The sequence below is a fragment of the Trichomycterus rosablanca genome, chromosome 7, assembly GCF_030014385.1.
Source record: "Trichomycterus rosablanca isolate fTriRos1 chromosome 7, fTriRos1.hap1, whole genome shotgun sequence".
Classification (NCBI taxonomy): Eukaryota; Metazoa; Chordata; class Actinopteri; order Siluriformes; family Trichomycteridae; genus Trichomycterus; species Trichomycterus rosablanca.
Genome location: NC_085994.1, coordinates 42,058,343 through 42,068,342, shown reverse-complemented (window position 1 = coordinate 42,068,342; position 10,000 = coordinate 42,058,343). Strand labels below are relative to the sequence as shown.

General features: G+C 44.0%; 2 protein-coding genes across 3 annotated transcripts in view; one reads left to right on the top strand and one right to left on the bottom strand.

Annotated features, from left to right (window-relative positions):
- The window catches only part of prkcz (protein kinase C, zeta), a 36,413-nt gene extending 31,750 nt beyond the window's left edge, over positions 1–4,663 (top strand). For both annotated transcript variants that reach the window (XM_062999608.1, XM_062999607.1), the window contains exons 13-18: positions 733–820; positions 1,524–1,643; positions 2,111–2,190; positions 2,295–2,384; positions 2,467–2,582; positions 3,766–4,663. In XM_062999608.1, coding sequence (XP_062855678.1) covers positions 733–820; positions 1,524–1,643; positions 2,111–2,190; positions 2,295–2,384; positions 2,467–2,582; positions 3,766–3,853 — 582 coding nt within the window. In that variant the 3' untranslated portion in view covers positions 3,854–4,663. The remainder of the gene's footprint in view (positions 1–732; positions 821–1,523; positions 1,644–2,110; positions 2,191–2,294; positions 2,385–2,466; positions 2,583–3,765) is intronic.
- A 1,178-nt stretch (positions 4,664–5,841) lies between these two features.
- The window catches only part of si:ch73-70k4.1 (uncharacterized), a 5,590-nt gene continuing 1,431 nt past the window's right edge, over positions 5,842–10,000 (bottom strand). The window contains exons 3-4 of the mRNA XM_062998706.1: positions 6,491–7,029; positions 5,842–6,395 (exon numbers count right to left, since the gene is read on the bottom strand). Coding sequence (XP_062854776.1) covers positions 6,323–6,395; positions 6,491–7,029 — 612 coding nt within the window. The 3' untranslated portion in view covers positions 5,842–6,322. The remainder of the gene's footprint in view (positions 6,396–6,490; positions 7,030–10,000) is intronic.

Sequence of the window (10,000 nt, the reverse complement as noted above, 5' to 3'; positions counted from 1 at the left end):
ACTCCTGTCACAGAATCAGTTTCTTCCGTTCAAATCTCTCCACCACCATGGGCAAGACCAAAGAGCTATCAAAGGACGTCAGGGACAAGATTGTAGACCTGCACAAGGCTGGAATGGGCTACAAGACCATCAGCAAGAAGCTTGGTGAGAAAGAGACCACTGATTAATTGTGATCTTGTATTTCTTCCATTTTCGAATGATCGCACCAACAGTGGTCTCTTTCTCACCAAGCTTCTTGCTGATGGTCTTGTAGCCCATTCCAGCCTTGTGCAGGTCTACAATCTTGTCCCTGACGTCCTTTGATAGCTCTTTGGTCTTGCCCATGGTGGTGGAGAGATTTGAACGGAAGAAACTGATTCTGTGACAGGAGTCTTTTATACAGGGACAGGACTAATTTGTAGCCTCATGGGCACATAACCGGTCTGTGGGGGTCAGAATTCTTGCTGGTTGGTAGGGGATCAAATACTTATTTCCCTTAATTAAATACTAATTAATTTATAACTTTTATTTAATGTTTTTTTCTGGATTTTTTGTTGATATTCTGTCTCTCTCTGTTAAAATAAACCTTCCATAAAAATTATAGACTGTTCAAGTCTTTGTAAGGGGGTAAACTTACAAAATCAGCAGGGGATCAAATACTTATTTCCCCCCACTGTATATTATAAAGGTAAATAATACACATGCATATATGTGTGTGTGTGTGTGTGTGTGTGTGTGTGTGTGTGTGTGTAGGAGGGGATCAGACCGGGCGACACCACCAGCACCTTCTGTGGAACCCCAAACTACATCGCTCCAGAAATCCTCCGAGGAGAAGATTACGGTACAAACAGAACTATTACAGAACTCTATCAGAACTCTAACAGAACTATAACAGAACTCTATCAGAACTCTATCAGAACTCTATCAGAACTCTGGGTCTGTGTGAATCCTAGCTCTCTCCCTACACAGACACATTTCCCATCATCCTACACTCCTGAGAAGAGGGCGTGTCTAAATTCTTAGCTCCCTTAAAATGCTCCTACTGAGGTTCTTAATTCTGAGTGATGATCTGACTGAATGACGAGGGAGCGCCGACGCCTCCTCAGCTCTGAAGATCAATCCCAGCATTCAGTGCAGCACGACTTTTCTCACAAAAAACTACAAACTTGGTGGATGGATGAAAAGCGGAGCAACCAACAGAGTTCCTCTCACATGTAAATAAATTCTGGTTGATGTGTAATGTGTATAAAAGTGTAATCTATATAATCTATATGATCTATGTAATCTATATAATCTATATAATTATACCAGTGTGGTTTATTGGGGCGTCAGGGAGAGTTGAAGTGTTTTCAGGATATGGAGGGAGACGTTATGAGCTCCAGGTCTTATTAGAATCCTGATCAGGTAGGTAGGGGGAGCAGGGCGGGTCGATAGGTTCTCACACAGACCCTGTATCTCTCTCTCACACACACTCTCTCACACACACTCTCTCACACACACTCTCTCACACACTCTCTCTCTCTCTCTCTCTCTCTCTCTCTCAGGGTTCAGTGTGGACTGGTGGGCTCTGGGTGTGCTGATGTTTGAGATGATGGCTGGTAGATCTCCGTTCGACATCATGACCGACAATCCAGACATGAACACAGAGGAGTATCTGTTCCAGGGTGAGACACACACACACACTCACACTCACACACACACACTTGTACCCACATGCTGGTATGGTCATCTGCTGCTCGGTCTGTCCTGCCCACCCCAACAGTGAGGGCAGCATGGACCTAGAGTACACACACACTCACACACTCCCTCCCCCCCTGGACCAGGTCCATCACCCAGTATCAGAACCTCCTGTAGATCCTCCACCATCACACCCCCTCACTCCTGCTCTCCACTCCCCACAGTCATGTTCCGTAATAAAGCAGCAGCGGCTCTGTATCGTCTCCGTCTGTGAGTCTGAGCGAGACGTTCAGGTGTCCAGAGTTCTCCTGATCCTCCCGGTCTCTGTGGGGTGTGTGGGTGTGTGAGGGAGGCTGGAGCTTCTCCACCCACCTTCATCATCATCTTCATCATCAGTGGTGCAGGAGCTCCTGGTTCATGCTGAGGTTCTTCTCTCTCTCTCTCTGTGTTCCAGTGATTCTGGAGAAGCCCATCCGGATCCCTCGCTCTCTCTCTGTGAAGGCCGCCAACGTCCTCAAAGGTTTCCTCAACAAGGTGAGAACGTTCACTTCCTCTTCAGCTCCACACACACACACACACACACACACACACACACGGAGCGTCCACAAACTTCTGACCTGCCATGCTTTCTTCTCCAGGATCCGAAGGAGCGGCTGGGTTGCCAGGTTGAGACGGGATTCACCGACATCAAAGCGCACACATTCTTCAGGAGCATCGACTGGGAGCAGGTACCATAAACACCGTCCTGGTCAAAAGTTCATACATACCAGTAGGTGTATTGATCAGGTGTGTGTGTGTGTGTGTTCCCAGTTGGAGCTGAAGCAGGTGACTCCGCCCTTTAAACCACAAATCACGGATGATTACGGACTGGAGAACTTCGATACACAGTTCACCAACGAACCTGTACAGCTCACACCCGACGACCAGTGAGTAACCATCACTCATCACTAATCACTCACTCACTCATCACTCACTCACTCATCACTCACTCACTCATCACTCACTCACTAATCACTCACTTACTCATCACTCACTTACTCATCACTCACTTACTAATCACTCACTTACTCATCACTCACTCACTAATCACTCACTTACTCATCACTCACTTACTCATCACTCACTCACTAATCACTCACTTACTCATCACTCACTCACTAATCACTCACTTACTCATCACTCACTTACTCATCACTCACTCACTAATCACTCACTTACTCATCACTCACTCACTAATCACTCACTTACTCATCACTCACTTACTCATCACTTACTCACTAATCACTCACTTACTCATCACTCACTCACTAATCACTCACTTACTCATCACTCACTCACTAATCACTCACTCACTAATCACTCACTTACTACTCACTCACTAATCACTCACTTACTCATCACTCACTCACTAATCACTCACTCACTCATCACTCACTCACTAATCACTCACTCACTAATCACTCACTCACTCATCACTCACTCACTAATCACTCACTCACTCATCACTCACTCACTAATCACTCACTCACTCATCACTCACTCACTCATCACTCACTCACTCATCACTGACTCATTACTCATTCATTCATTAAAAATCTGACAGGTTACAGAGATACCAGGTGGTTGATACTGGGTTGCTAGGTGGTTTCTAGGGTGTTATAAGTATTTTTTCTACATGGAAATCAGACATCTGTGTATGGAGGGGGTTTGGTAGTTGGGGTTAGAGTTTGGACTAGGGAGTGTGTGGATTTAGGTTAGGAAGGTGAGGGTTGGGTTGGGGATTTGGGGTTAGTTTGAGTTAGGGTAGTTGGAGTTAAAGTTTGGGTTAGGGTGAGTGGTTGGGTTGAGTTTGGGTAGTAATGGTTGGGTTGGAGTGTTGTGGTTGCTAGTTAGGGTTAGTTTGGGTAGTTGGGTTGGTTAAATTAAAAACATTAAAAACAATCCTTTATGGACCTTTATTTGATTTGATTGATTTAATACACCAGAAACACCTGAACCCAGTAATTCTGAGGGGTGTCCACATACTTCTGGAGTAAATAAAGGATATTCAGGCTGGTTTTTGGGGGGTCGGTGCTTTAATTAAACTGTGTTTGTGTTTTTGCTCCTCAGGGACGTGATTAAGAGAATCGATCAGTCCGAGTTCGAGGGATTCGAGTACATCAACCCCCTGCTGCTCTCCACCGAGGAAACCGTATGAGGAACCGTACCAGGAACCGAACCAGGAACCGTACCAGGAACCGAACTGAACTGAGTGGAGTCGTGGGGGTGGCGCTCGTACCTCCTCTGGATTAATGGATGTTTTATATGATTTTAGTGCTGACGCTCTCACCAGGAGTCACAGACGACTTTAGAGACTCGGACATGTCTCAGAGACGAACAGTAAACACACGCCGCCGCCGCTGCTGGTCTTCCTCCCTCCGTCCCCTGACTCCGCCCCCGGAACACGCCCATTATAGACTACATTACCCATAATGCCCTGCTACACCAGGGCCTGAACCCAGAACATTTAGCACTTTTATTTATTATGTTAGCAGGTCTGAGGGTCTCACACACACACACACACACACACACACACCGAACGGTTCCCATCGTCCAATCATATCTGATCATGATGTAAATAAGAGAATCATATCGGGACACGCCCACTCACCACGAATCGAGCTTTTATTCACCCCTCTGATCCCAAATTCACCTTCAACACATCCAAAAATAAAACTCAAATTTAAATTAATTTAATCTCCGAAATTTTAATCATAAATTTAATACAATAAATTAAATTCAAATTTGAATCTTATAAAACTGAATCTCCAAAATGTAAATCTCTTAGTTTTGAATCTTTAAATTTGATCATGTAAAATTAAACCTGAATTTAAACCTCCAGCGTTTTCACATGAGGATGATCGATGATTAAATGTATTTGTAATTACACCTGTAAATCTTTACTGTAATTATTTTTATTATTTTAATTCCTCTTTAGTCCAAAATAAAAGATTCACGTCTAACAGAACTGAATTTTATTTCTATTTAATTTGTGTTTTGATGCTAAACTGAATTTCTCAGATTGAGACTAAAAGCTGCAGAGAAAATAAAAGAATGTAAACGTTTAATAATAAATAATAAATGTAAATTCTCTGGATTTTAGGAACCAAATGAAACGGGATGTTTTTATTTATTTATTATTTATTGTGAAGCGGCTCATTTTACACCAGAACATGAAGCTCCTCTGAAGAACAAACGTCCCTGCTGCAGGATCTGATCTCACTGGGCTACACATGAAATGATTCAGTGATTCAAAAGAATCATTTCACACCCATGAAGCCACACAAGCTCACAGGACGAGGAGTCACTCGCTGAAGCTCCGCGGATCAGGAAGATCTGGATCAGGTCTGGGTGGCTGGAATGAGCTGGAGTGGTGTAAAGCACACAGTGAGTGGACTCTGAAGCTGAAAGTGGTGAAACAGCAGTGTTGTTCTTTATGAACTACAAATGAATCCCTAACGAGAATAAACTCTGCTTAATGACACAAACCTGGTTCAAGTGATAAAAGCTGAAACTAATTTATTACAAATTAATGTTTATGTTTATTACAAATTAATTAATCAGCACACAACTGCATACAGATCAAATTCAGTCATTATTGATATTTATTATTATTATAATAATGTATTATTTTCTTATTATTATATTATGAAAAAACTATTATTTATAATTTTTATTAATGTATTATTTAAATATCTATTATTTTATTTTATTAATATTTTATTATTAGTATTTTATCATTATTATAATTATTATATTATAAAAATATTAATTATTTAATTTATTTGAATTTATTTTATTTATTTGTTTATTGTTTTATTATTTTATTGTTATTATTATTATTATTATTACAAAATCGGGGCGCTCGGGTGATGCAGCATTTGCCCTCTACTGCTGAGATCCAGGGTTTCAATCTCAGCGGTGCTATCGGCCAGGCGGGCGTCTACACAGACATCGATCAGCCTGGTCATCGGGAGGTTCACTCATCAGTGCGCTCTCAGTGCAGGTCCCAGGCCCGGATACAGTAAGAAGTGTTGAGTCAGGAAGGCGTCTGGTGTTCCAGATCAGATATTCAGACCCTGACCTCAACGATCCGCTGTGGCGACGCCTAAATACTGAATCAATACTACAAACACTCCACCTGAATTCTATTCAACACTTTATTCATTTCTACAGCTCCATTCAGAAAGCACTGAGAGGGTTCAGCCTGCGTTAGACGTGTCCAGTTCTCACTCCTGCACAGGGACACACTCACGCTGGGACAGGAGAGGGCCTTCCCCAAACTTACCACACACTCGCATCTTTAACAAGGGTGTCCACATAGTTTTGGCATGTTGCACATTTACATTTATGTTGACATTTTCTGCATTTAGCAGCAGCCACCTTACAGTACTGTAACAGTACACAGTCTGAGCAACTGAGGGTCAAGGGCCTTGCTCAGGGGCCCAACAGTGGCAACCTAGCAGTGATGGGGCTTGAACCAGCGACCTTTTGATTACCAGTACTGTATGGAAAATAAACCACAGGAGTCAGAGGTCTGGTTTGGTGATCTTTGTGGTCAGACGATCTGAGAGTGAAGCACGGTGTGAGGAACTCAGAATGACGATGATGATGATGATGAAGATGATCACCAGACCATGTCCACGTTCATGTCTGATAAACACTGGGCCAGATGTCCATCACATTCTATCTGAGAGAACCTACAAAAGAGCAGCAGACAGAGAGACGTCAGTGTTGCGTTTCACACCCAGAAATCAGAGAAATGCTAAACGCTAATCACTAGGGAAGGTCTCACCCAGCAGGAAATGACATCAGACACATCGGGCAGCACTCCAGTTTACGTCCTTCATCCTTCACAGTCCTGTTATCAGGTTCTGATCCTGATCTGACTCCTGAATCAGATTCAACCCCTGATCCTAATTTTGATTTGACTCCTGATCCAGATTTGACTCCTGATCCAGATTTGACTCCTGATCCAGATCCCATTTTACCACCCGACCCAGTTTCGGAGGTCCGTGTTCCAGAAATGCCTGATGTTCCAGCTTCAGCAGCACCATGAGCACCCAGGTCCCGCCCGGTTATGGATTCTCTCTGGGTGGTGGCGCTCCCCTCCCGCCGAGCCTCGTTATCCTCGCACTCCATCATCTCTGAATCCTTCTGCTGGTCCTGATGGGTGCTGGGTGGGGTGGGGGGTGTAGAGGTAGTGGTTTTGGGGGGTGATGGGATGCTGGTGGACTCAGATTGTACAGATCCTGGCGGAGGGGGGTCAGGAAGAGCACCAACGTCTTCATGTAAACCACACCAGGACCACTCGCTCACCTCCGTCTCACCTGGCTGATCAAAACAAAACAAATCCCCACAGTTACTGGCTTTATTTCACAGGTGTAGGACACATAGTAAAAGAGTGCAGGTGCTACACTGGGCTGCCTGCAGTCCAGATCGGTCTCAACCCCTAATGAGCAGCCTGGGGCGACAGCGGCAATAAAAACCCCAACCGTTAAAGTAACTAGAACGTCCCTCAGCGTCAACAATCCTGAGTGATGGTATGTGAGAGCCAGAACGAACCCCGATCACTGCAGATCTTGTAGGTCAGAGGTCACTAACAGGCGGACCGCGGTCCGGGTCCGGACCCAGAAGCCGTCCCATACGGACCCGGACCTACAGCCAAAACAGAAAGTTAGGATTTGAAACCTGACGGAGCGCTTCTATTTTAACCGGCGCAGCTTTTGTAGTCTTTACGGTAGCGGTTTAGCGGATGAGAACCAATCACGTGACACCACTCAGCCAATCAAGTCTGTGCATTCCAGCCGGTAAACATAGCGACTGCAGTGCAGACAGTTGAGAGAGTTAGAGGCGAGTTACATGTGAAAAGACGGTGGAAAGAAAAAGAAAGATAGCGAACGTAGAAAAAACGAAGGGAGAGAAACAGACGACTGTGCAGGAGAAAGTTGAGAAAAAGACGAGTGAGAGGAGACGCTCTCCAAAACAGAAACGTGTACAGCGAACATACAGCATTTAATCCGTGATGGAGAGACTCATCTCTGTTCTTACTTCCCACTGGAGCACAATTTATTTTTATTTTCTCTTCATTTGATAAGAGAAAGGTTTGATAAGGTGGGGCGGTCCGGGTCCTCTCTGTGTGTGCATGTTCTCCCCGTGTCTGCATGGGTTTCCTTCGGTGCTCCGGTTTCCTCCCACAGTCCAAAAACATGCAAGTGAGGTGAATTGGAGACACTAAATTGTCCATGACCGTGTTTGATATTAAACTTGTGACCTGATGAATCTTGTGTAATGAGTAACTAACGTTCCTGTCATGATGTAACCAAAGTGTAAAACATGACGTTACAATCCTAATAAATAAACAGACATTTGATTTGACAGTTATTGATAACATGCAGATGTTGATACAACTACTAGGCTACATTATACTATATTGTATATACATGTATGTTATAGTGGTTAAGGTACTGGACTAATAAACAGAAGGTTGCCGGTTCAAGCCCCACCACCACCAAGTTGCCACTGTTGGGTCCCTGAGCAAGGCCCTTAACCCTCAATTGCTCATCGTGTTCTGCTCATTGTGTAAGTCGCTTTGAATAAAAGCTGAAAATGTAAATGTAAATATCAATATATTTACATTATACAGTGTATCACAAAAGTGAGTACACCCCTCACATTTCTGCAGATATTTAAGTATATCTTTTCATGGGACAACACTGACAAAATGACACTTTGACACAATGAAAAGTAGTCTGTGTGCAGCTTATATAACAGTGTACATTTATTCTTCCCTCAAAATAACTCAATATACAGCCATTAATGTCTAAACCACCGGCAAAAAAAGTGAGTACACCCCTAAGAGACTACACCCCTAAATGTCCAAATTGAGCACTTCTTGTCATTTTCCCTCCAAAATGTCATGTGATTTGTTAGTGTTACTAGGTCTCAGGTGTGCATAGGGAGCAGGTGTGTTCAATTTAGTTGTACAGCTCTCACACTCTCTCATACTGGTCACTGAAAGTTCCAACATGGCACCTCATGGCAAAGAACTCTCTGAGGATCTTAAAAGACGAATTGTTGCGCTACATGAAGATGGCCAAGGCTACAAGAAGATTGCCAACACCCTGAAACTGAGCTGCAGCACAGTGGCCAAGATCATCCAGCGTTTTAAAAGAGCAGGGTCCACTCAGAACAGACCTCGCGTTGGTCGTCCAAAGAAGCTGAGTGCACGTGCTCAGCGTCACATCCAACTGCTGTCTTTGAAAGATAGGCGCAGGAGTGCTGTCAGCATTGCTGCAGAGATTGAAAAGGTGGGGGGTCAGCCTGTCAGTGCTCAGACCATACGCCGCACACTACATCAAATTGGTCTGCATGGCTGTCACCCCAGAAGGAAGCTTCTTCTGAAGTCTCTACACAAGAAAGCCCGCAAACAGTTTGCTGAAGACATGTCAACAAAGGACATGGATTACTGGAACCATGTCCTATGGTCTGATGAGACCAAGATTAATTTGTTTGGTTCAGATGGTATCAAGCATGTGTGGCGGCAATCAGGTGAGGAGTACAAAGATAAGTGTGTCATGCCTACAGTCAAGCATTATGGTGGGAATGCCATGGTCTGGGGCTGCATGAGTGCAGCAGGTGTTGGGGAGTTACATTTCATTAAGGAACACATGAACTCCAATATGTACTGTGAAATACTGAAGCAGAGCATGATCCCCTCCCTCCGGAAACTGGGTCGCAGGGCAGTGTTCCAGCATGATAATGACCCCAAACACACCTCTAAGACGACCACTGCTTTATTGAATAGGCTGAGGGTAAAGGTGATGGACTGGCCAAGCATGTCTCCAGACCTAAACCCAATAGAACATCTTTGGGGCATCCTCAAGCGGAAGGTGGAGGAGCGCAAAGTCTCGAATATCCGCCAGCTCCGTGATGTCGTCATGGAGGAGTGGAAAAGCATTCCAGTGGCAACCTGTGAAGCTCTGGTAAACTCCATGCCCAGGAGAGTTAAGGCAGTTCTGGGAAATAATGGTGGCCACACAAAATATTGACACTTCAGGAACTTTCACTAAGGGGTGTACTCACTTTTGTTGCCGGTGGTTTAGACATTAATGGCTGTATATTGAGTTATTTTAAGGGAAGAATAAATTTACACTGTTATATAAGCTGCACACAGACTACTTTTCATTGTGTCAAAGTGTCATTTTGTCAGTGTTGTCCCATGAAAAGATATACTTAAATATCTGCAGAAATGTGAGGGGTGTACTCACTTTTGTGATACACTGTATATATATAGTTAAACATT